Source organism: Ammospiza nelsoni, chromosome 2, assembly GCF_027579445.1.
Source record: "Ammospiza nelsoni isolate bAmmNel1 chromosome 2, bAmmNel1.pri, whole genome shotgun sequence".
Lineage (NCBI taxonomy): Eukaryota > Metazoa > Chordata > Aves > Passeriformes > Passerellidae > Ammospiza > Ammospiza nelsoni.
This window is the reverse complement of record NC_080634.1, coordinates 110,897,758-110,923,549: the sequence shown is the minus strand read 5'-3', so window position 1 is coordinate 110,923,549 and position 25,792 is coordinate 110,897,758. Positions and strand designations below refer to the sequence as shown.

Sequence of the window (25,792 nt, the reverse complement as noted above, 5' to 3'; positions counted from 1 at the left end):
GAATCAAAGGAAAAGGTGTTTTTTCTCAAAAATTCAGTGAAACTTTTTGGGTTGTTTTCCAACGCATTATTGGAGATTTATTTTTAAATCCAGGAGTTTTTCATTAGTTTGCCCTCAAAATTGCTGATTTTGCTGGCTGTTCAGCAGGAGAGAACGACTGAGGGTTGGTTAAATGGCACTGCATGGTTTGGAATGTCGCTTTCATAGTTTAACAACTGTGGAAGGGAGTACTTTGTTCCCTGTATCAGTGAAACAAAAAAGTGTTTTTTCATCCTAGAGAGCAGTGCCTTCCAGCAGGGAGCAAGGTGCCTGAGAAGGGGCAGAACACAAGGAAATCTTTATCCTTGCTATTGTTGTGCCCAGCTGTGCTGTAGAGAGCACGTGGATAAGAATGTTTGCCCATCCCTTCTATTTTTTTGGTGGACTTGGCAATATTAGGGTTGCAGTTGGATTTGATGACCTTTAGGATTTTCTCCAAGCAGAAAGATTCTGTGAAATGGGAGATGCTCTGAGTGCAGGTGGAACCTCCTGCTGCCTTGTGTGAGGCTGCTTGGCCACTCTGTAGGTTTTGGAGGCATCTTTGAAGTGGTGAAATTGCACTCTTAAAAGGTACCAAGGTACTTTTCCTTGTCTTGGCAGATGATTCCAATAGTTACTCCTTTATAAAATAAGCATTCACTGTGTCAATTAGTGTAATTCAAAGTATGACTGCAATTCTTAAAATTCTGCTGTTGTATTGGTATTATATATAATGGGATATTAATGCAATAAACTCATTTATTGAAGTTAGAAAAATTCTGGCAAGTTAAAAAAAATGTGAATTTTTGGTTTGCTAAAAGCAAGTGTTCTGAGCTTTCTTAATAAACACTCTTCTCCTACAATATTTATGTTATGTTAAACTACATTTTGAGAAAGAAAGCAGTACTAAATTAAAAAAAAAAAAAGCAAACAAAAATTCCGACCCCAAATCTCTTACTATACTCCTTTATTACACATTTATACATTCCTGTATTTGTGGCAACATATATATATATTTTTAAACCTTTTCAACAGCTGCTCCTGGGACATATACTTCTGAAATAATCTTGCATCTAAATAATAATCCAGCACGATACATAGTAACATTGTCTGGCACACTGAGGTCACCAAAAATGGATTTTCATCCCCCCTTTTTAATGCTGATGCCAGTTCCTCTGGATGTGGAAACTGAAGCAGATGTCACCATCATTCCGCAGGATTTTTTAAGGTAAAAATCTCAAAGTATATTTATTACAGAAATCCTGAATAATTCTTTGTTTCATTCATTTCTGAAAAAGTGAATTAATATTTGTTTGTGAATGTTAGTATTAGTTTTATGCTCAGCAGAATAATCTGTATATTTAAGAGAAAATTAATGTAATTAATATTGTTGAATATTCAACAAGCCCATGTTTTTTCCTCAAACATACCTGCTTTGTGAAGTGTCTAAATTCTGATATCTTCACTCTAGGAATTTATATCAGAAATAGAAGATTACTATGGATAACAAAAATATTCAAAGAAGAGACTTACCAGGATTTTTTGTTGTTTTTAGCCAGATACTAAGGTTTTAAATCTTATTTCAAAATTTTCACATTGTGGTAACATGAAATCTTTCTGTCATTTTATTTTTTCTACTCAACTGGTTTGAGATTTAGCTAATTGAACAGTTGATGGGGTTGTAGTTCTTGGTGGTTTTTTTCTTCCTTCTTTTCAGGTGAGGTTTTATTGAAGAGGACAGCAGAAATGTTTTAATCCTGCCCCTTGTTTCAATAAGAAATCCATATATTTTTTATTTGTCTGTGGATCACTCACTCCATCCTGGTACTTGAATCTAAAACAGAGACTTTTTGTAATTTTTATATAATGTGGTATAACTTAGCATTGCAACTATTCAACTTTCCAAGATTTAGCTTTGCTGTTTGTAATTAGTAAAGAGTACTGATATTTGTTTGCTATGTTTGTGAAGGTATCATTTCAATACTAGAATTACAGCAAAAATTTCCTTTTGTTATAAATTAATTAAATTACCTTCAAATTACTACTGTCTTGTCTTGTTTGAGTTGTGCTGATTTATCAAGTGATTTGCCTGTTGCCAGTAGCTCAGTGGTTGGAACTGAAGGGATTCCTCATGGGTCTGGACTGACTGCTGTTCTTATTTCAGAGCTGAAACCTGGAACTACATAACTGCATAATGAAGTGTCTTCAGCATCTTCACAAATTTACCCTTAATATTTCTGTTTTATGACTTTATAACCTAATTGTGCAATAGTGTAATTTAATGAACATTAGTGAAAGCTTTAAGTTTCAGAAAACTCTTTATGCCTTTTGTAGTACAGTTAAGTAGAAATTTCATTTTGATGTTCAGATATTGTGGGACAGCATAAAATGTTCAGATACATACAAAGAAAACAAGCTAGCATCTAAATGATGAAAGAATTTTGTTTTTTGAATTAGTTTCATTTGATTTGCACTTGAGAACTAAAGTTGCTATTCTGTATTCAAATGTGAAAGAGTTTTGTGAATGTGAGAATCTATGAATTAACTTGATTACTGCAATCCTGTGACCACAAACACCTACTATTTATGTTTAACACAGGGATTCACAAATAAGAGTTAAACTTCCTGAGCTTGAACTTGCAGATGGTACCAGGATTTGCCCTTTTTTTGTGGAGTTCCCGGAGGGAGAAAATGTTGTTCTTTCATCAGATGGCACAGCTAATGAGCTGACCTGCCGCATCAGCTTCAGCTCATCAAAGCCAATGGCATTCTTAGGGGAAGTGCTATTTATTGACCAAGAAGATAACAGGTAATGTGTGCAATTCAGATTCACCTGGGGGAAGGTTCCAGACTGGCCAAGCTGGATATAAGGCACAGAACTCACAGGAGTTGGGTAAAGGAACACAAGAATCTAAAATTATCGCTGCTTTTAATGGAGGAATGGGACCACAGTTGGGCTAAAAATGATTTATTGCTCAGATAAACCTCAGTCTCAGAGGCTGTGAGATTTCAGAGGAGCTAGTACTCAACCATAGCTCAAAGTAGTCACAAGTGCTTCACTACAAGACAATATAGAACTTTCTAAGCCAATGGACAGTTGCCACAAAGTTTATTTTGCTTTTTTAACCTATCACCTTTACTTAATTCTGCTGCACTGCAGATACTTTCATCCAATGGGCTGCTATTATATGTTCACAAATATGCTTCTATTGTAACTTCTAAACTCTTAGCTTACTCTATACAATTACACTCCTACATCATAAACCCTTCACCATCTTATTAGTGCAGTTTTTTACTTACTTAAGGCATACTCTTACTTACAGCTATAGAAACATAAGTTTATGATTTTTGTACTTAAATGTCTGTGTACTTTATTTTTACATCAATCCAAGCTTCTTCCAAGGCTGCAGATCAAACTCTTCAGTGTCTGTGGAAGTTTCTAACTTTCCATTTTCCACAAGAATCCTCTGAAAAAAATAAAAATGAAAGATAGACATTTATTTCCTTTTTTCAACTGAATTACATTCAAGACTAAAAAATTCAGCTTCGGTCTCTTAGGTAAAATCCATCTAAGTGTCCATCTTAAGGTCTTGTTTCAAGATAACATTTGTATCTACTGGTAACTCATCTGTTGTTCAGCTCTGTCAGGGATGGAATTAGAGGGTGAATGCAAGATTAAGAAAGATGGGCATTGTTTCTATTAAAGTCCTGTATTTAGTATTTTCACTAAAGCAACTATTTTGAGAGATAAATAATTTCATCTGCAGCTTAAAATGGGCTTTTAAACAAATATAAAACTAAATTTTATATTATTTTGATGCAAGGGTTATGGATATTCAGGTTATTGCTGCTCTCTGGGTTAATATTTCATATTTTTCTGTATACATTGTCAGCAAAGAATCTATTTGTTATTAATTTTATTTATTTATAGGATTTAATCATTGTGTGGGGTGTGATTCATAAATCTGTGTTAAAGCTTGCTGTAATTACAAGAAAAGAATAATTTAAGCTTATGATCAAGTCTGAAATGGAGCTTCTGAGCAGGCACAATATTTAGTTTTAATAACTTTTTATATGATGCACTAGCAGCTTCTCAGATCTTGTTATAGAGAAATAAAAATTACTCCTGTGTAATAAAATCTTTTCTATATCTGCCATTAAAAGGAAATAAAGAATATGACCCTCAATTTAAAGGCAAACTGAATGTGTTTTTTAAAAAAAGATAGCAAATAAAAGTCATCTAAGTAACTTTAACAGCCATTCTTGCTCATGAGGGTGAAAAAATTCATGCTCTGGAATGTCAAATCATTTCAGAATTGTTGCTGGGTTTTAAAATGTAGAACTAAAGTATCTGTTAAAGGACAGAACTCATAACAGAAGTTTACTAATGTGTATGGGATTTTCTGACAGGCAGTTGAGTTGTGGGTGGCTTTAGGAGCAGGTGAAAACCTGAGCAAAACTGGGTGAAATAACACAGCATCAAAAATGAAATAATTATGTGTGTGTCTTTGGTCAGTGTGGGAATATTATTCCTATTGGCTTTCAGATGAAATAATTTTTATTGTAACCAAAAAGAATTCTTTTCTTCACTTAGAAATGTCTCAGTAACTGAGACTGACTGTTTCCTTCTTCTTCTAATAATCTCCATGATAATTCCATGATAAATCCAAGTCTGGATAACACTGCTGGTATTATATGTGCTTTGATATTGCACTCTGTAATAACATGGAGCTGGAATTTCTTGTTCTCTGCATTTCTTCTCCTCATTCCTGCCAGCCCCCATGGGAGCCCTGTGCAACCTGTTCAAACTTCAAACCTGATTCAACCAATTATCTGAGCATTTGAACAATTTGGTTCAAACCATATATCTAATGAATTTAAACTACTTTGTTAATTTGAGTATTTTAGAAAGACAAGATTTCAGGGTCTTCTTGATCTTTAGTAATAAAACAATGAAATCTATAACCTTTTATGACGCCTATAAAAGCTAACTTGTCTTGAAAAAGTTCCTGGACTGTTTAATAGGCCGTGAAATCTCACAGTATCAGTTGCTGAAGATGTATTAATTTTTCAGGTGTTCTCTCTTTATATTTCCATTTTGCAAGTGATAACATGTACTTTAAAATGATTTGAACTAAACTTTTGAACTTCAACTCCTATTCTGTGTTCTGGGATATTCTTATTAAAATAAGCAAGTCAAGATTTTCAGAGGTTGGTAAAATATTGTATTCTACAATATTTCTTTTCAATTTTCTCAGAAAAAAAGCCTTAACTGCTAAGCAGAACTAGTTCTAGGCAGATTTCAAAGCAGGAGATAAACACTCCACAGGGGTTGACCCTGGCTGGATGTCAGGCACCCACCAAAGCCTCTCTGTCACTCCCCTCTGCAGCTGGAAAGTGGAGGGAAATTATAATAATATGTTCATGAGTTAAAAATAGAAGGGAGATCACTCATCAAATACCCTCATGGGCAAAACAGACTTAAATTAGAGATACTAATTAAATTTATTACTAAAAAATCAAAGCAAGATAATGAGAGCTAAAATACAACTTTAAAAACACTTTCCCTTCACCCTTCTCTCCTTCCTAGCTCTACCTCTTCCCCAGCAGTGGAGGGAAATGGGGTATGGGGGTTGTGGTCAATTCATCTCACAATTCATTGCTTCTGCTTAGGGAAAGGAGTCCTTCCCCTGGGCTCCCTTCCATGGGAGACACTTCTCCATGAACTTCTCCAATGTGAGTCCATCCCATGGGCAGCAGTCCTCCCCAGCCTGCTGCACCCTCTGCCATGGGGTGCAGTCCTTCAAGGACAGCCTGGGTCCCCCATGGGTCCTGCCAGGAAACCTGCTCCAGGGTGGGCTTCTCTCTCCACAGGTCTGCAGGTCCCAGCCAGGAGCCTGCTCCAGCACAGGCATCCCATGGGTTCACAGCCTTCTTCAGCATCCCTGTGCTCCATTTTGGGTCTCCTCCATGGGCTGAGGTGATCTCTGCATCCCTGAGCCCCATTCTGGGCTGAGGTGATCTCTGCATCCCTGAGCCCTCCTGGGCTGAGGTGATCTCTGCATCCCTGAGCCCTCCTGGGCTGAGGTGATCTCTGCATCCCTGAGCCCCATTCTGGGCTGAGGTGATCTCTGCATCCCTGAGCCCTCCTGGGCTGAGGTGATCTCTGCATCCCTGAGCCCTCCTGGGCTGAGGTGATCTCTGCATCCCTGAGCCCCATTCTGGGCTGAGGTGATCTCTGCATCCCTGAGCCCCATTCTGGGCTGAGGTGATCTCTGCATCCCTGAGCCCCATTCTGGGCTGAGGTGATCTCTGCATCCCTGAGCCCTCCTGGGCTGCCTCAGCAGGGTCTCACCAAGGGCTGCAGGGAATCCCAGCTCTGGTACCTCGAGCACCTCCTGCTCCTCCTTCTGTGCTGACCTTGGTCTGCAGGGCTGCTCCTTTCACGGATTCTCACTCTCCTCTTCTCTGCCTGCATTACATCTGTGCCATAACTTTAAAAAAAATTATTAAGTGTGTTATCACAGAGGTTTTGCCACTATTTCTACTTGGCCCAGTCTTGGCCAGTGGCAAATCAGTCCTGGGGCTGGCTGCTGTTGGCTCTGATGGAGGTGAAGGAAGCCTCCAGCAGCTTCTCAAAGCCACCCGTCACTCCCCTCTCTACCAAAACCTGGCCATACAAACCCAATGCACTTTACTTAGGCTCTGTAGTATTTTGCTTTTCTAAATTCAGGTCTAAAATGTCAGTAGGATTGATTCACATAGCCCATACTTAGTCCTAAATAAGAATTACTTTTTTTTGCTTTAAAACAGTGTGAATGTTGGATAGAGAATAGATAATGTTGGATTTGGCTGCTTTACAGAAAACATTTGAAAGATGACAGGCAATAATTTTTTATAATAAATCAATATTAAATATAACTGTAAAAGAAAACTGAAGAGATATTTGGTTGTCATTTATGCAATAAATTACTGTGTGCACAGATTCCATTAAATGGAACATATGAAAGTGCATTAATTTCTAATAAATGCATAAGTACATAATTCTAATATTACTTTAAGTCTTTCTTTTTGCTCCTTTGAATCCAAAGCAGAAGAAATTACTCTTTCTTACATAGGACTGATAGGAATTCAGAAGTAAAAGTTAACATGAAATCTAAGACTGTCTTGAGTAAGTATTTAATAAATGGGAGAAATATTTAGCTATGACACATACTTTGCAAAAAAAAAAAACTCTGCAAACATGCTTATATATTTGTTCTCTGATTATTGTTATTATATATTTTAATTTGATGATTATACAAAGAGTTTAGCAGAAAATAAATTTTTCTGCCACCTTGATTGAAATAACATTTAACTTACTATTTCTGAAAATAAGTAGTAAACAGGCAAGCAAAGAAAATTATGCTCTGGGCAGAAAAATATCTAAAATCCCAACATGTGGTGAACATAGGTTGGTGTGTCATTGATGACACAAGTGTGCTGAGGTCTTTTCCTCCAGTGTTCCACAGTTCTCCCTGAATGTATTCACATTATTCATGGCTGGAACTTCAGGAAGAGAGAGTGTCAGGGAATGTAGCCTGTAATAACAATATGATAGCAGTGAGACACAGTCACTAACCCAATTATGGATTGGTTCCAGTTGTTTTGATAGTCCATCAGATCTCAGTGTCTCACAGGGGAAAACATTCCCTTTGCTTTTGGGAAGCATGCCCAAAGCATCCAGCTCTTTAATAGGCTCTGCTGGCAAATGTCAAATCCATGGATTCTGCTGGCATGCCTGGGAGAGCAGGAGCTGTCAATTTCTTTCAATATCATTCACATTTCATGAGAAAGCAGGGAGCTAGGAAACACTGGAGTTCTTGATATTTGCATGCTGCTCTGCAGCATTCATCTGACCTAAGAATATGTTGGCATTTTACCTCAGATAGTTGGGAGTGCTTTTGAAAACTAGGATGGTCCAAGCCCATTAATCACTCTGTTCTTTTCTGTGCTTGTGGCTTTCTGCCATTGTGATGGTCCCTGACAGCTGAAGCATCTCTTATTCAGGAATTAAGTGCACATGTCACTGCTGCTACTAGGAAAAAATGTGGATGCTTTCCCAGCTATAAGTCTCACATATAGCATGAAATTTTGTGTCAGCCACTATTCATTGTTGTATTATGTTGGTTGCTGGGGAAGCTTGAGCTCCTGCTACAAAGGGTAAGGATCCTTCAGTGTGGGGGGACTGCTTATTTGTGAATAATGGCAGAGCTGGCATGGGTCATCTTTTCCTCTTCAGTTCCATCATCTCTCTATTTGTTCTAGGATTTTTGAGGGGAAGGAGGAGGGCAGGTCTTTATTGATATTTAAATTGCAACTTCCCGGCATCTAACGTTGTGAATAAAGAACATTGTTCTTTATTCTTAAAAATCTGTAAAATGCCACTCTCTTAGGTAAGGTTTTCTTTTGTCACTAATCACTTCTGCAAGCAATTTGTTTTGTTTCCTAAACTGGCAGTGTGAGTTTTTCTTAAATATTTTTTCTTAGTTTACACAAATGATGTTGCTACAGGAACTTTTTAGATGCTGATGGATTTGGATCTTTTTCTCATTAGAAATTTAGTGATATTCTGCATCTCTTGATGAATACTATTGAAGAAGAGTTATTTAACTATGCCTACATATTTAGAACATGTGGGTTACACAGATAGATACAAAAAAATCCCTTGTTTGTAGTTAGGAAACACCTGAAATTCCATAGAGCAGATTAAAATAGATAAATATATTTTGATTTGTCTTTCCACAATCATTAAAACAAACAAATTAATGAGAGAAAACAACAGCGTTACTTTAAAAGAAGTGAAAGCCCTTCTATATAAACATTGTTTTACAGGGTTGAATGGTATTTTTTTGTCATCACAGTTGGAGCTTTACTTCTGGTTCTCAGCAGGTTTCAGATGTTGGTAAACACAATATATTTAGTGGCCATTCTTGTGTTGTGTGTTGTTTGGAAATATACATTAGGGAATAAACACTGGAGTAGCAGTGGCAGTGATTGTTCATGCAGATAACAATTTTCTTTACTTGCACTAGTAAACATTATAAAAACAAAATACACTGAATAATTTAATGTATTTAGTGACTTCACATTTGCTAACAGCACAAGTACCTTTCATTCCAATAGAATAATATAGACTTTTCTAATATTTCTTTAAACATTGCTACAAATACAAAATAAATATGTTGTACAAGACTTCTAGTTTTGTAACGTTATTTCATTAATAATGTTGTAAGTAAAGGTCAGTGGTACAAGATGCTTTTACATGTACAGAATGCACATGTCTTTGTAATCTCTCTTCTGTAATTGTATGCTGGTGTGCATGCTTCTCTGTCTGGTGCCCTCTGACTCAGTTCCTCAAAGGCATATGATAAATAGTTAGCTCCTAGCACCTTCATTTTTCTGCCATGTGTCCTTGTGTCTGGAGTAGCATTATTTAAATCTCAGATGAAATTTTTAGGTACAGACTCATTCTTGAATTTTGTGTCAATTAGCACTTCTAGGAAAATGCTGTAATAAAGTACATACTGGGTTATAAAGTACTTACTGGACAATAAAGTATTTACTGATAAGTGGACAGGTGGCCAATAAGTGAGTTGAAGTTTATTATCTCATAATGCCTAAGTTTGGAAAGACCTTCCAGAGATCATCTCAGCCCCCCTTCAAGGAATCAACTCTATTGCCCAGTTGATTTTTTTTAGTATCTTTAAGGATGAGACTCCATAACTTCTCTGGGCAGACTTTTCCAGTGTTTAGCCACTCTCATGGTTTTAGTTTTGTTTTTTGTTTTTTTTTTTTTTGTTTTTTTTTTTTTTCTCTTATGATGAGATAGAATTTCCTGTATTTAAATTTGTACTCTGCATTTTGAGGTCTCACTAAGCATCACTGAGAAGAGTTTCCATCTTCCTTACTCCCTCCCATCTGATATTTGCACATAGACGAGGTCCCCTTGAGCCTTCTTTTCTCACAGCTGAACACCCCCACAACAGCTTCTTCAGTCCCTTCTACATCCTTCAGTCCTGACCTCCACCATCTCCTGCACACTGCAGCCACAGTCATGGAAGTTTAATCCTTATGATCAATATCAGCTGCAGAATCAGTTGCTGACTTGCAGGATCCATCTCCCTCTCCTCAACGTGTGCATTGTTTGCTGTTGGCTGGGTGTGTTCGTGCCTTTTACTGTGTTATCACAGCAGCCACCGAGGCACATCCATGGAACAGGGAGGGGCTTTGCTTGTGGCAGCACCACGAGCTCTGAGGAGTTTATTTGTTCACACATGTTCTGTTCTGGGGCTGTTTTTTATAATCTACATTGTGCAGTTCCTTTGCTCTGAGTAGTTTCACTCATGGAATTTGTGTGAGTGGTTCAGATGCACTGCAGTTCCCAAGCACACTTTCCAGTGTTACATTACTGTGCAAATCTGAGCACGAGTAAAGATTTCCCTGAATCCCAGCCTGGCATTTCTCGGGTTGGCTGTCTGTCTCTGCCCCGAGACGCGTGGCATGGTTCTGAGGCAGCCTGTGCTTTCGAAAAATGAGTCTGGACTCTTCACTTTTTCAGTCTTCAGGTTGTTTATTATTTCTTATCTACAAAATTTTCTTTTTGCCCAGCGGAGATGTAATCAGCAAGGCAGCCACAGGCACTCTGACCACCCCCGAGGCAGTGTCATCCTTTTATACTACAAACTACGTATAACATATTTACTTTTAATTCCCAATACCTATCACCTATGTTAGACAGTGCCCTTCTACTCTAAACCAATCCCCAAGTGACAACATACAGCAGAAAATGGAGAACAAGAAGAAGAAAGAAGAAAGACTAGACACACCCTGATTCCTCCATCTTGTCCCCATAACCCCCATACCAAAAAATCCTAAAACCTACATTTTCACCCTGTGAACACCTTGTTTTTACACCATTCAAACCTGTGTGGCTTTCACATCCCCATGCCAAGCTGGCAATTCGTTGGAAGGATCAAAATCAAGCCACCAGGTGTTCCGGGCAGCATGCCAGGGTCTCCGAGCCCCTCAACGGGGTCCTCGGCAACTCTGGACATCCGGAGGGACGTGCTGAGTTCCCACAGGCATTTAGGATGGAAATGGCTGAGATGCTCACCTCAAACTGAGAAGTCAGGAAGTTGACTGAGTCTGATAAGTTCCATGAAAGTAACTCAGATGTCTGCATTGAGAGCTATCTCTCATTAACTTCTGTACAGCTTTCTTCTCCTCCTGCCCCTCACTCAGTTGTCTGAAGTTCACCTGAGTGCCTGCAGAGTATTGACAGTTGCCATTTATCACAGTAAAGTTGTGAGTTGGAAGTTGAAAGCCTTTCTGTGTTGTAGTTATTGATCCTGTGTGTCTTTCAATGGCTTGGTAAAGGTGGAACAAACAAGCCCTGACACTTGTTTTGAGCATGTACAGCTGTACATTTTGTGCACACAGGTAGGTGTGGATGTGCCTCTCACAGCCATCTGTCCTGCTGGTGCTCTGCTGCTGAGATTATTTGCTGAATAAAAGCAGTTTGCTGAAAGAGGTATTATGAAGTTTGCTGCAAGAAATATTAGGCTGCAAGGTGCAAGTGGCCAGAGCCCTTGCCTTGCCCCCAGCAAAGTTCCAGTAGGATTAACATTTCCTAAAAGCAAACCAAAGCATTACAGAGCTGGATTATTTACTTAAATGACTCTTAGAGATCAAATTGGAATCCCAATGGGAATATTTACCTGTAAGAAAGTTGGCTATGGATTTTGTTGGAACCTTTCTCTATTTCTTAAAGTTGCCTTGAAAGCGATGTCCAAGAATGTTTTGTTTGAAGAGTGAAGTATAAAGAAGGAAACAAAGCTACCTTCTGATACTTTAAAACATTTATTTTTTCATTGATTATCTTATTCCACAAAAAAACCCCCAGTAAAATCTAATTATCTCATACTATATATAAATTAATCTAAGAGGTCTTGTCATATCTTTTAATATTAATCTAAATTTGCAATAAATATAAATTTATTTTTGGTTGTTTCAAGGAAACGGAAAATATATTCATTTCTTCTGTGCAAGGTATATTTTCAATATGCATAATTTTCAATGTATTAAAGCAAGATGGATATCAGCATTCTGTTTGAATAATTAAAACACATTTTTCTTTTTACTTTTGGCAGTTTATTCAAAACAATTAATTAAAATTAATGTTTTTTAATAAGTAAATAAGGACTACAAACTCAGCTATTTAATAACATAGGAATAAGCTCAGTTTAATTACCTGTCAGCTGCAATGAGCTAAGAACATAAATACAGATGGCTCCCAGCATTGCATTGATGGCAATAATTTGCTTGTTGACTACACACTGAGAGACTGGGGTGAAGTACAAAAAGAGGGTTAAAAGGTGGATTGCTGCACATCAATAAAGTTGCTGCAGGTAGAGCAGACACTCCAGTGAACATCAGAGCATGGACATCAATTTCTGTTATATTCCAGCAACTGCAGTCAATATCTTATTGTTTTTAAATTGAATCTATTTATTTTTAAATATTTATTTTGACATTTCTGTAAAGTCTTAGAGAATAAATGCTGCATCGAAATAGAAGTTGCTTTTCAAGAAAACTTCCCTTGTCAAAAGTTGTAGGACAAATTATTTAGCAAGTTAGCAGGCATCTTTAGAAGACTTATTAGTGTCAGTTGTAATTTTAGTAGTTTTTATTTTTCATTTTAGAAATACAGAGTTAATTTATTTCATTAAATCTCTGCTTGAGATTTAATGATGCTACACCCATGCTCATAGTGAAACTAAGAAGTGGAAATACTATACCAAGCTTCAGCATTTTGGAGGGTTCAATCCCACCTGTGTAATCTGTTCAACCACTAGAGAAGAATGAAGGAGTTCTGATACCTTCACTCTGTCTTCTGTTCTTGTGCTGAAAAATATCTTGATTACCATTGGCAAATAGAAAATGGTAACTTCTGTTTTGTTTTCAACAGGTTCTCATTTCAGGTTGCTGGAACAGCAGACAATTGTCTTCTCACCTTATACCCATTCTTGGCATTGCACTCCTCTGATCAAAAAATTATCTGGAGAAGCAGTAAGCAGTCAAAACTCTACCTCTGAAATTATGTTATGTCCATTAGTATTAGAAAAACCAGTGTTTTCAGGGTGATAACAGGAATGTGATTTTCAAGATAGCATTTTACCTCATTTATTGCAGGGGAAAACCACAATTAAACTTTTTAATAACTTCAGTTTTCTTGTTGAAAAGGAGGACCAGTTACATAAATGATCAGGTCATAATTATTGAAAAATATTGAACAAACTGAAATCTTACAGAATGTTTCGGGAAGTGCTATAAATATGAATAGGGAAAACAGCCAAAACATTAGAGAATAATTTGAATTGTATTGATAGACAGTGATCATAGGTTTTGAAGAAAGCAAAAGAGAAACCACATGATGTTTTTTAAAATGTGATCATTATTTGCCTGTTGGGAATAGTTTTCAGGGTTTTTTAACTCCTGTCTTTGAAGGGAGAAGGGCACAGCTATCTTTTAAGGCTTAGTAAAAACCTGTGGTCAGGAGCAGAAATATTTTTATCTGCATTATGTCTCCCTGCCTGTCTCTAAGTCTCTGCCTGTGTCCCCCTGCTGGAGCTCTCTCTGCTGCCTCAGTGATCTGTGATCTCTGTGTGAGGCTGTCATTGTATAATCCAGGCTGGGAGGGATCCCTGGGGGCATCTAGTCCTGCTTAAAGCAGATTCAATGTGGGGTAAATGATGATTTTATATATTTTTTTAATAGCTGTATATGTGATCTGATGTATTTTGATGAAATAAGAGAAGTTTTTTAGGTAAGCAAGTAAGTTCTTAGATATGAGACAGATTTAGCATCAAAGTCTGAACTCTAAGACTGCATCAATTTAAAATAAGTGTATCACTCAGAGTATTCAAGAGAGAAGAGAATTGATACTTGGGAAATTGAGAAAGGGATTAATTAGTAAAAAGACAGGTCATGTTTTGTTCTTTTTCATCCAAATGGAAGAAGATAGGTATAAGTACCACATCATTCAGGGATCATAGCACAATTAAATGACAATAGGAAGAGGAAAAATATTATTTCTTATTAATGTGTAATTTTTTGATAATTTTCTTCATTTTTTCTGACCAATATACCATTTTTTTCAAGCTTGTTTTTAAAGATGCTTTGTAGATTTCCATTGAGGATTAAGCTAAAAATGGAGGGGTGGTTTCATAATAAATGATCTCCCATTAATATTGGGATATTTCTGTCCTGCACTGATTGCTTATTGGTTTGTTTACACATCAGTTTGTGTTAGTTTTGAAGCAAGTCATTACTGTTAAATTCCTTGAGTATTTTTATGTGATTTTGTGTAGACTGTGTTGGTGTTGAATGCTGTTTAATGGGTCACCAAACCTTATCTATGCAACACAGTGTCTGAAAGGTATCCAGGAAGGCTTTGCCTCCAATCTGACACTGAGCTTTTGTTTTACTTCCTACAGATGGTAAAAATAACAGTGGCAGCAATCAAAAGTTAAAAGATAATCATAGAGAGTTCTTGCTTCTCTTAGTGGTGTGTTTGATTCTCTGGAAACTTCACTTGGTGCCTCTTTTGTTTTGAACTGACACCAGAGGGTCCTTTAATCCCATTTTAGGCCAACATGAGAATGTCAGAACATCTGTCACTTCGGAACTGATGGATTGATAAAGTTTACTTCTGAGTTTTGTTTGTAAAATAAGTGTTGTCAAGTCTTAAAGAGCTTGATAATGATGAGACTCATTACACAGCTGTGAACAAGAAGTCTTTAAGAGTATTTTGTCATGACACAGAATTCTTGAACTAGCATTGTTCTGATAGGGGCTTTTCAACAAGCAGGAAGATGAAGCCTGTAAAATATAGTTAATGGGGAAAAAACCCAAAAATGCATGAAATTTTTTCTGGACCCCAGTCTAATGACCAAAGTAAGATTGTTATGAGTCAAATAAGAACTATTACTTGATTAATTGAAGCATGAATTAGAAAAATATTGAAGTAGCTATTTATAATGTGTTAGAGCACAGACAGTAAAATGTGTTTTCTCAGCTGCAACTTGAATCTTTTTTTACAGACAATACAGACTTCAGCACTGGAGAAGTTGTTCTACAGCCATGTTTTACACCAGCATCACCTTCACATACCCATTCCACAAGTTCCTTAGGTGCAAATAGTGGCTCCAGCTGTGAAGATTCTGAATCAGGTATAGTACAGCACATAAAATCATTGATCTTATAAAGAATTAGACTCTTTTCTCCACACTGTATTGGATTTTCTTCTTAAATCCCAGTAATATTTTTTTAATTCACAAGGGTATAAATTAATTTTATTTTTGCATCATTTAGTGAAACTGCAACAGTGGTATTACAATACACCTTCAAGGATGGAGGTTGACCTAAGTTAGTTGTGCTGTAAGGAAAACTATTGTTTGTTTTCTTAGTTACCTTTTTGTGCAATGATATTGCTGTTGATGTGAACAACTAATAGTTTTTAAAATATATTAGTTATGAACAGATCAGAATTTAGGAGTGAGAAAGCCTAAGAGAGGGGAGAAAAGTCCAAAGGCTTATAGATGCAGTGGGAGTTATACCTGTACAATAACTGTTAAAGTGAATTTGCAATGATTGACAGGCAAAGCTGGGCCTGTTGGAACTGTGTGTGAGACTGTCCCTTTTAAGATTCTGGCTATAGTTTTGTAAGCCATGCTTGAATTTATTTTTTGCTGGTTGGGTAATGCTTTTTTTGAAAGTGAAATTAAATTTCAATATATCATTTTCTTTATTCCTAAGATGTGTAAATGTAGCTTAAATTGTTTTTTCCTAAAATAAGTTGATCATTTGTTGTCTGGCAGTGTTTTGTTTTTTGTAAACAATTCTATGTTGAATGTTTTTGTACTAGACAAAATAGGGGAAATAAGAAATCTTCCTGGATGTTTTATTTTGTGTGTATCCTTCAGAGACTACCACTGATGAAGGTGAGAGTGATGAATATGAAAGTGAAGAGAATGAAGAAGCAATTGAAGAGAGTAAAACTGACAGTGAAAGTGATGAGAAAGGAGATAAGTGTGAATTATCATTTTTTCCTGATGAAGATGAGGAGGACTACATGTTCTTTCAAAAGACCCTAAATGCTGTCCAGAGTTGGTTCACACTCTTTGGCTGGTCTAAGGGACAGAATCCCATTTCCATACCTTATTCACTGAGAAGGTAATTGATGCCTAACTCCTGTCTGTCTCATAACAGGATAACAGATCTACTCATGGGGTTTGGGTATGATCTAAGGAACAGAAACACACTCTAATGCACAGTTTTCTACCCAAATTGTAGCTTCTATATGGTGCTTATATGAAAATGTCATCCAGGTGTTAGTTTTTACTTTCTAAAATACATTTTCAACTAAGCTACTATGTATCATAATGCAGTGTGTGTTAAATATGCAGTTCAAACTGTATGTCACCTTCCTAACTGGAATTGATTCTCCTCTGAGACTGAAAACAGTTCTAGCCTTTGTCCCTTTTTTGGTGGCATAAGTAGGTTCTTTAACAATGTCTTTCCCCCCCACATAATCTAAAGATCAAGAAACAAATGAAAAATAATATTTTATAATCAAGAGTCTTGCAAGCACTCAGGAAATATATCAGTTGTGGTGGCCTCACTTATTTGATTTTATCTAGCTTGGTGCTAAATAGTGAAGAAGCCACTCTGTTGGGTGGCTTACATAGACATTTATAAACATGATAAAAATCCAAATTATGTTTGGCAGAAAGCTTTTATTTATGAAGGTATAAATATTCCATGCAGTTCAAAATCCTTACTTTATTATGAAAGTTCTGTAAAGATGAAAAAGTGCTGTACTTTTCAACCCTCCTTGCTGCTGTTTTTAATTCATGGTTTCTTAAATTAGCCTTGTGAAACATGTAATTGTAGCTCATTTTGTGCATATAGAATAATAATATCAAATTGTATCAACATAATATCAAAACATTTTCTCTCCTAGTGATGTGTGTATAGTCCAGCTAACTGTTGCACAAGAAAAGAATTTTAAACGAAGGGTTGACAAAGATAAGGGATTTTATGAAATGTTAGTGCATCTGAATGGACAATCAATACCAGGCATTGCAGCAAGCCAGTCATTGTCCACTGATCCAGTAGAGAGAATGCTCCAACTCCACTGGCAGCACACTGAATTGCTTTCCTTCCTTAAGTAAGTTCAAGTATGATGAGATATTTATGTGTGCCTCTTTCCAATTTTTAAAATTAGCCTTCCTCAAGCCTAGTTCTAACTGGATGGTATACAGTGAGTTTTGAGTTTCCTTTATCGTTTTTGTGAGATAAGATGTATGTGTTAAAACCTTTAATTTATTTTTACCAAGGTTATCTGTGCAGTTTGCAGTAATCAAAATGTCCTCTGGTAGGGTTATATCCAGCACAGGAATTCCACAAAAACTCTGCTTCCTTAATTGCAAAAGATGACTTGCAGCCTTTCTTCTTAGACAGGCTCAGTGGACAGTCAGATCAAGTTTTTCATTCATAAGCTCACCATTCCACTGATGCTCTTGGTGGAACATGATGAGTCCTTTGGCTTTCACGTGGAAATGGATAGTATTTGTTTTGATGTTTCATGTGTATTAAATCCTTCCTGGAGGAGCAATGCTCAAAAACAAGCCAATCTATCCAGAGCTGTATGTTCTTTAAGTGTGTAATTGTAGCCATAGGAATTGAACATGAGTTTCTATCCATGAAGATTATGTAAGCAATTAAAGGAGGTGGATCACTACTCCAGAGGCTATTCAGATAGAGGAGATTGCACAAAGATAAAAGAACTTGAAAAAATTTGATTTCTTTTAATTATGTTTCCTATTAACTTCTCCTGCTTTGTGATTTCAGAAGGAAAGGAGCATATCTTCCTCATATTATGCCAGAATTTCTGCTTTCACCAGAAGATTATGAGTTATGGAGTGAAGTGAATACTGGAGTGAGGGTAGGTAGGTTTGGTGTTTTTTCTCCTTTTAACAAAGCCCTTGTGCTCAGTTTCAGTCCTTTGGATACTAGTGGAAGTTCTTGGTGGTCCATGGGTGTTCTTACTGTGGTGACTGTTTTGGATTGCATGACTCTAAGCACATGTGTGAGAGTAAGTAGGAATTTAAGCTGACTCCAACATTTACATTCATCTCCCTGTTTTTTTCCAATTTCTTCTGATACTGTTAATACCTGATATTTATGTCCAACAGATATGTTTTAAAGTAGAGATCTGATTATCATACAGATTTTACAATTTTTAAGTATTTTGTGTGTTTTCCCTGTTTTCTTGCTGCTTTCAACTCCTGTCAGTTCTTTATTATGGTTTTTATCCCTGAGACAGCAGCAAACTGCAGATGTTTCTAAATGTTGGTCACTATTGCACTATGGTAGATATTATCACCCATTTATGTCATTGATTCACTATTGTCCTCTTGTGAATTTCCTATCCAAACTGATGAAATGAATATTGAAAAAATATTCCCATCTTTTATCTGAAGTGTTTTGTACCTGAGGCGAAGAGGGGAACCATGAGAAGCCCAGGCAAGTTAAGTGGCAGGCGTATTTTTGTTCTGGAGAGCAGAACCTTTGAGACAATGAGCAAACGAGCTTGGACAGATGTGCTGCTGCAGATGTACAAGGTAAATTGGAGATGTATTTGCTACCAGATTCTGGGGAACTGGTGGCTAAAAGCTTTATCTTGAAATAAACATAAATAAATTGAAAATTTATTTATATTTATTATAAAATAAATGATATTTATTTTATGTCCTGTGATATACTGGAGGTTTATTTTTTTCCAAACACATCTTTAAAACTAAATGCTTGTAAGTATTTTGTTTCTCTCTTTTAGAGACAGAAAAAAGAGAGAGTGAGAATATTTTAATTGTCTTTAAAACCTTATAAGTGTGTTAATATGTTCCAATTAGGAAATGTTATATTAGAACAGTCTGCATTTTGTGGAATTAAATATATAAATATAAATTTGAAATAAATATATAAATTATAAGTATATAAATTATAAATTATAATTAAATATATAATTATATAAATTTTAAAAATGCACTATATAAATATTGGTGCAAGTAGAGAAAACTCTTTTATGCTGTTCTGTTACCTTGCTTAGAAGCCTTTTTCACTGGAAATAATTGCCTAGATGTGTACCAGTAGCATTGATTACCTTACATTGGAATGGAATTTTTGAACAGCTAGGCATTTTTTATAATAACTATTCATTTTAAAATATGATCGTCTTGGTCAGTATAGACTTCTCAGATTTTATTCAATTTTATTTTTACTGGTGACAAAGAAAAATCTTGGATGCCATGTTTGCCAAAGTAAAGCTTATGTGCTCTTCAGTGATCAGTACATTTATGTGCCTGAGAGAAAAATTTATTTCTTTCTGTTCCAAGGGATGGAAAAGAGATTAAAAATGCAGCTAATATTTGGGCTTCCCAGTACAAGTCAGACATGGATGTACTGGGGTGTGACCTCAGTGAAGGATCCACAGATGATTTAGGAGACTGGATCATCTGTCATTTAGGGAGAGACTGAAGGAGCTGAGACTGTTCAGCCAGAAGAGAAGGCTTGGGTGGAGAGGTGTATCTAAGAAATGAGTTTCAGTACCTGAGGGGAGCTTGGTTGTAAGGAGGACAGTGCCAGACTCCTCAGTTGTGCCTCATGACATGGTAAGAGGCACCAGACATGAGCTGAGGTGCAGGAAATGCCTTTGAAGTTAAAAAAGCTTTTTTCCTGTCAGAGTGGTCACACACTAGAATGGATACCCTGAGGGGTTTGTGGAGTTACTGTCCTTGGAAATATCCAAAGCCCAGTGGCATGCAGTCCTGGAAAAGCACTCTGATTGTTCTTGGAGCAGGAAGTTTGGACCAGGCAATCTCCATAGGCACCTTCCAACCTCAACTATTCTCTGACTATGTGATTATTGATTGGGAAAGCACAATAAAAATAGAAATGAAACAGTATATATACTTGGGCTGAGACAGGTGACTTAAGGACACATGGGAACATAGGTGTGGAAAAATGCAATCATAGTTACCAGAAACCAAGTCACTTTGCTGTTCTTTCAACTTGCTGTAGTATTCATAGGTACATGACAGACCAGCACAGAGCAAAACCCCACCTAAATTAATAGTATGTATGTGTTTTGTTGTTTGGATTTGGATTTTTTTTTCCTGATGAGATGAAATCCTAAAAATTAGGTAGCTTGAAATGCCTTGCTTCAATCAGGTTTTATATCAGTCAGGTTGAGGAAATCTCCAGTATCCATCCAGGATGGGGGATGAACAGAGATCATGAGCAGCTCTGCCAAGAAGGACTTGGAGGTGCTGGTGGATGAGAGGCTGGACATGAGCTCCCCATGTGCACTTGCAGCCCAGGAAACCAATTCTGCCCTGAATTTTATTTTAGGCCTTTATTGTGAATTTTTCAGGAGAAACAATCAGTGTAATTTGACCTAAATAAGCAACTGGGTCATGAAAGATGCAATTTGAATGTTTCTATAGATTGTGCTGGATATCAGTGTAAGTAGTTCATCACTTAGAACTTTGGGTAGAATATGCACAGTAATTCTTGGAATACAGATGACCTAATGGTTTCACAGGGTTCATCAAAACTTGGAGAAAAGTTGAAAACAAAAATTATTTAGACTTAGAGAATATCTCAAATTGGAAGGGACCCATAAGGAGCATTGATTCCAGCTCCCAGCTCCTCACAGGACTACCTAAGCTAAACCATATGACTAAGAGCATTCTCCAGATGCTCCCTGAACTCTGAATGAGTTGGTGCCATGACCCCTTCCCAGGTCCAGTGACCAACCACCGAGTGCAGAACATTTTCCTAAAATCTAAACTTGCCCTGTTGCAGTTTCATTCCATTTCCTTGTGTCCACATTGCTATCATCAGAGAGAGAAGATAAGCACCTTCCTCTCCTCTGCCCTCCCTGAGGAATTTGTAGACTTTGGTGAGGCCATTCTTCAGTCTTCTCCAGGCTGAACAAACCAAGTGATCTCAGCAGCTTCTTGTTTGTCTTGCCCTTGAGACCTTTCACCATCCTGTGTAGGGGTTATGTGGGTGCTAATGTACAATCTCCTAAACCTTCCCTAAATTAGAAAACATTTTGAGTTTGAAGTGTTTGTTTTTTTCTTTATCTGTCAGCTTGAAATTCTTTTTACAGCTCATGCTTGAAAACATTTTTTATCATTTCAGGTGTTTGTTCTTCCACGCGTTTCTTCCCGTATAGTTCCTGACCCCTCGAGCTTGGAATGCTTGCAGAACATGCCAGGAATAAAATCAGAACCTTTATGCAGTAATATATATTCTCGATATGAGCGAACCCTCCTCATCTGGATGAATAAAAATTACGAGAAATATCGAAAAATTGTGTGGAAAGATAATGAAAGAGGTGAGATAACTCTTTCACTACACTCTTTCTTCTAATACTCCTTTTGTAGACTTTTGCAATTGTTACTCATAGAGATATTGTGACAACTTGCCTCTAAAAGTATTTTTTGGTATAAGTTATTGCCTACCCTTATGTATTTCCTTTCCTTGTGTTTCTCTGTTCCAAGATCAGCATCCTTTGATTAGCACGATTCATGATATTCTGTGTGTTAGAGTTTTTAACTAGGAATAAAGGGTGATTTCAACCTTCTCACTTTCCCTTTCCATTAATGTTGTCAGGAAGTGCTAGCAGTAATTACCTTGTCTTAACATTCCTGTTTATAGTCAGACATAGTTGTTACTAGGTGTGCTTATAGTGACATGTTTGAGAGCTAGATTTTCAGGGTTTTTAGAAAATTTTTTATGTCCTTTATTCAATGACATTTGGGAAAGCAGTAGAGACCAAGGTTCCAGATTACAAATCCTGTCCTGCTTGCAAGAGCAGGTTGACTCTCATGGTTGCTTGACTAAGGCTAGATAAAATTACCCATTCCATTTATAACTGATCTAGGCAGTTCTGGTATTCAAATCTGATAAACTGTTCAACCACTGTAATTATTATTTCTATTTTCTTTCATGACTTTTTACTTTTGCTTTTTAACCCTAACTTAATTTCCTTTTTCAGCAGTATTTTTGGGTGTGTGGTGAACAACAAGAAAGGCCAGTCTGGTGATAAGCAGGGATGACTTCCAGAATGGCTCCTAAGCCACATGTGGAAAAAATTTTCTAGTGTCATTTTATGTCTCAAGCGATTTCTGACCTCTCTCAATTATGGATAATCTATTTGGATGTCATCTTCCATTAGTCTCATTTGGGCAGGATCTCTATTTTGCATATGCTTTGATTATCCCTTTGCTTTTCTCATTTTACTGTGTAGAAGCAAATTGTAATGGCAGTTCTCAATATGTTGAGTACTTCTGCTGGTAAGATTGAAATGTTGGTCTATACCTGCTGCATCCAACAGAAACTGGCTCTTTTTGCATTATTGAGGCCTGGTCTTATGATTAACTCAGGGAGCTCCCCAGCTAAATAACATACCCTGGGTGTATTTGCAATATATTATTTTTTATTATCTGTGCCTGCTTTAGTGGAGCTTTCTTACAGCTGCCAGCACTGCTCTGCTGGGCTTTTCTGAGCCTCTGTGTGTAGATAACAACTTGCAGAGAGAATGGCTCTGCCTGGCCAGGCCTGTGGCTCACTGTAAATGTTGCATGGATAAATTCCCCATCCCCAAATGTTCTCTGGATTGCAAGCTCCAGTAATACCTGGGTGTTGAGGTATGGCTGGCCTTGTTCTGGTCTGCAGGAGCTCAGTGGGGAGAATCTGAGTGCCAAAATATATCTTATTTGACATTAAACTTTTAATTGAGTTATAGCCTCTAAGGAGTGAATTCTAAAATGCAGATCTGGTGGATATTACCAGATAAAAAAGCTGCAGATGTCCAAGTGGAATATGTACTAAGGATGCATTGAAGGAGCCAATTATTGAAAGTGTTACTTTAGTTGCCTAAGAGTAGGTAATGAATTATAATATAAAAATGAGGGACCTGTTTTTAATAAGCCATCATATAATTATCAGCAATTGTAAAGTAGAGGTTTTTTTACAATTATTTAGTTCTAAGGGCTCCCCAAAATTGGCACCAAAGAAGAACTGCCAAGGGACATTTATCTGCATTACAGTTCCCACCTACAATTTCACTTAATTACACTTTTCTGCTTTCAGAGAGGTGCAAGATTGGAATGAAAAGGCAGATTATATATATATATATATATATATATATATATATATATATATATATATATATATATATATATATATATAAACTTCCCATATACTTCCTGCATATGGAAGTTATAGATACTGCCTTGCTATATCAATTTCTTTATAGGTTCTTTGATTAATGAGTTCTGTATTCTCTTTTCTGTAGAGCACACAAAAATAACTTGATGTATGCACATAAGCATGCCCTTTTCTTTTGCTTCTGTTTCCATTTCTCTCCCCAAATGGCATAAATGAGCATTGGGAAAGCTCTAATAATCCAAAATAAAGAGAGGAGATTCTGAAAAATTGTGAAATTCACAGTCCTACTGTTATGCCTTTGCATTATGAAAGCATCTAGTTGTGCAATCTGACATTGTTTTGTTCCAGAGATGACCTGCCTCAATATATCTTTGAATTCTCTGTTTAACCTTCACTTTCCTCCAGCTTGTTTTGCTTTTGCTGCCTCAGAATGAATAGGTTTCTGCTACTGTGCTGTTCTTTCTTCCAAATGAGGCAAAGAATCTGAAGGCAGAGAGCACAGAAAAGACTTGAGGGACTCACTGCCTTCTCTTTTACCTTGGTCTCTGCTGTTTAAGATTGAGCACTGAGCAATCCCAGGCCCTTGAGATGGATGGGAAATTCTGGAACAAGGAAGATTTGGCCTTGGTGGAGGAGGATCAGACTGGGAGCCCCTGGACAAACACAAGCCCAGGGGACTCACTGGGGCTCACCAAGGGCTGAGGGGCCAATGTCATTACAGGGTCACATTCAACAGCCTTGGCAAGGTCAGGACAATCTGAGGGAGGGAGGTTTGGGAGAGATGTCATTTCCACCTGGAAAGAGAATCCCAGAAGCTTCACAGCCAGTCACCCTCATCTTGTCTCTTGGGATGCTGATGGAGTAAATAATCTATGTAAACATTTCCAAGCATGCAGAGTAGAGCAACGTTTTTGTGAGTAGCTGCCATGAATTTCCAAAGGGAAAATCATGCTGGATGAACCTGATTGCCTTCCATGATGACATGGCCAGCTCAGTGGATGGAGGAGAGCGTGGGTGTTGTTCATCTCAGCTTGGGCAAGGCTTTCAACAGCCTCCTGTAACATCCTCAAAACCAAACTGGTGAAGAACAGGCCAGTTAAGAGCCCACTGAGGTGGACTGAAATGAGGCTGAACTGCCAGGCTCAAGGGGTTGTGGTCAGTGGCACAAAGTCTGGCTGGAGTCTGGTCACCAGTAATATCCCCCAGGGGTTATTAGTCTCAATTTCTTTCTTCAGATCATGCACTGGAGCAGAGTTTATATACTTTGGCAGATTTAATAATCTGATATACTTTTGATCCTTTAAGTTTTATGAAGTTAAGATCAATCTTTAAATTTATACTCAGATATTTTGACATTTTAATTTATATTAGCTTTAAACTAAGCATTTAAGCAGGCTTTTCCAGAGGAAATTAAGTGTCATAAGGAAAAATGTCAGAGTATATTAACTGCATCTCAGCTGAAAGTCTCAAATATCCTCAGTTTTGAATTTTGGTTGTTCTTATTTGCTAATTTTAAGAGAAGGATTAGTTGGGGTTTTGGTATTTTTCCCCCCCAGATCTTACTACAGTGCAAATCAGAGAGCAATTACCACTTTTTGCTTAACATTTATGTTTCTGACTATTACCATCCAAACACTCTGCTTTGAATGTTAACCCTGACAAACAAAATGTATTGACCTGCTGTTTTCTGCTCAAAAATGATAAATTTCCACAAAATAAATGAAGATCTTTTCAGGCCACATTTCTCAGTCTTTCCTTTGATACCTAAGCTCCTTAAAGTGAAATGTGACAGTGAGAAAAGCCCAAGCTACTGCAGTGCAGAGAGGTTTCAAATATTCATCTTTATTACACTCTTCTGAAGCTGGAGATAACTATGCCATTCATCAGAACTCTCCTCTTGCAAGAATTAAGATCTTAATAGCTTAAAGAGAACATTAGTGAGGAGATTAGTGTCTCCACATCTTCTCTCCTTTCTGCTAATGAAAAATAGATGTTTTAAAAGCATCTTGGCATGTGTTTTGGAAGGGCAGGCTTTGTACCACGTCTTATTGACCACAAACTGGAAAGCAAGGTTGAAACTTGAGTCCAAATGCCATAAAACTGTGAAATGCAGCTATGCCTGTTATGCTGAGACTATAATTAGGCATGAAATATAAGATTCAGTACCCATTTAAGGCATAATATGAACAATAATAATGATAACAGAGGAATAATGAATTCCTTTAATTATTTCAGTGTAATAATTTTTCAGTTTACCTTCCAGTGTTCCTTATCTTCGTGTTTCTTTTCAACATTTCTCTCTGAAAGACTAACTGCTAATAACATGAAAAAGTAAGAGGAAAAGCCCTTGAAGAGTTGCTAGAGTATTGGGATATTGTAATTCAAATCCTGTAGTCCCTAAATGGTAGAAAATCTTGCAGATTGGTGA

The 25,792-nt window shown here is 37.1% G+C and overlaps 1 protein-coding gene across 1 annotated transcript in view; it reads left to right on the top strand.

Moving 5' to 3' along the window:
• Positions 1–25,792, top strand: part of CFAP47 (cilia and flagella associated protein 47) — a 260,610-nt gene that overhangs the window by 39,993 nt on the left and 194,825 nt on the right. The window contains exons 25-33 of the mRNA XM_059466213.1: positions 1,054–1,246; positions 2,618–2,827; positions 13,028–13,128; positions 15,162–15,290; positions 16,044–16,293; positions 17,084–17,290; positions 17,974–18,067; positions 18,606–18,746; positions 21,331–21,526. Coding sequence (XP_059322196.1) covers positions 1,054–1,246; positions 2,618–2,827; positions 13,028–13,128; positions 15,162–15,290; positions 16,044–16,293; positions 17,084–17,290; positions 17,974–18,067; positions 18,606–18,746; positions 21,331–21,526 — 1,521 coding nt within the window. The remainder of the gene's footprint in view (positions 1–1,053; positions 1,247–2,617; positions 2,828–13,027; positions 13,129–15,161; positions 15,291–16,043; positions 16,294–17,083; positions 17,291–17,973; positions 18,068–18,605; positions 18,747–21,330; positions 21,527–25,792) is intronic.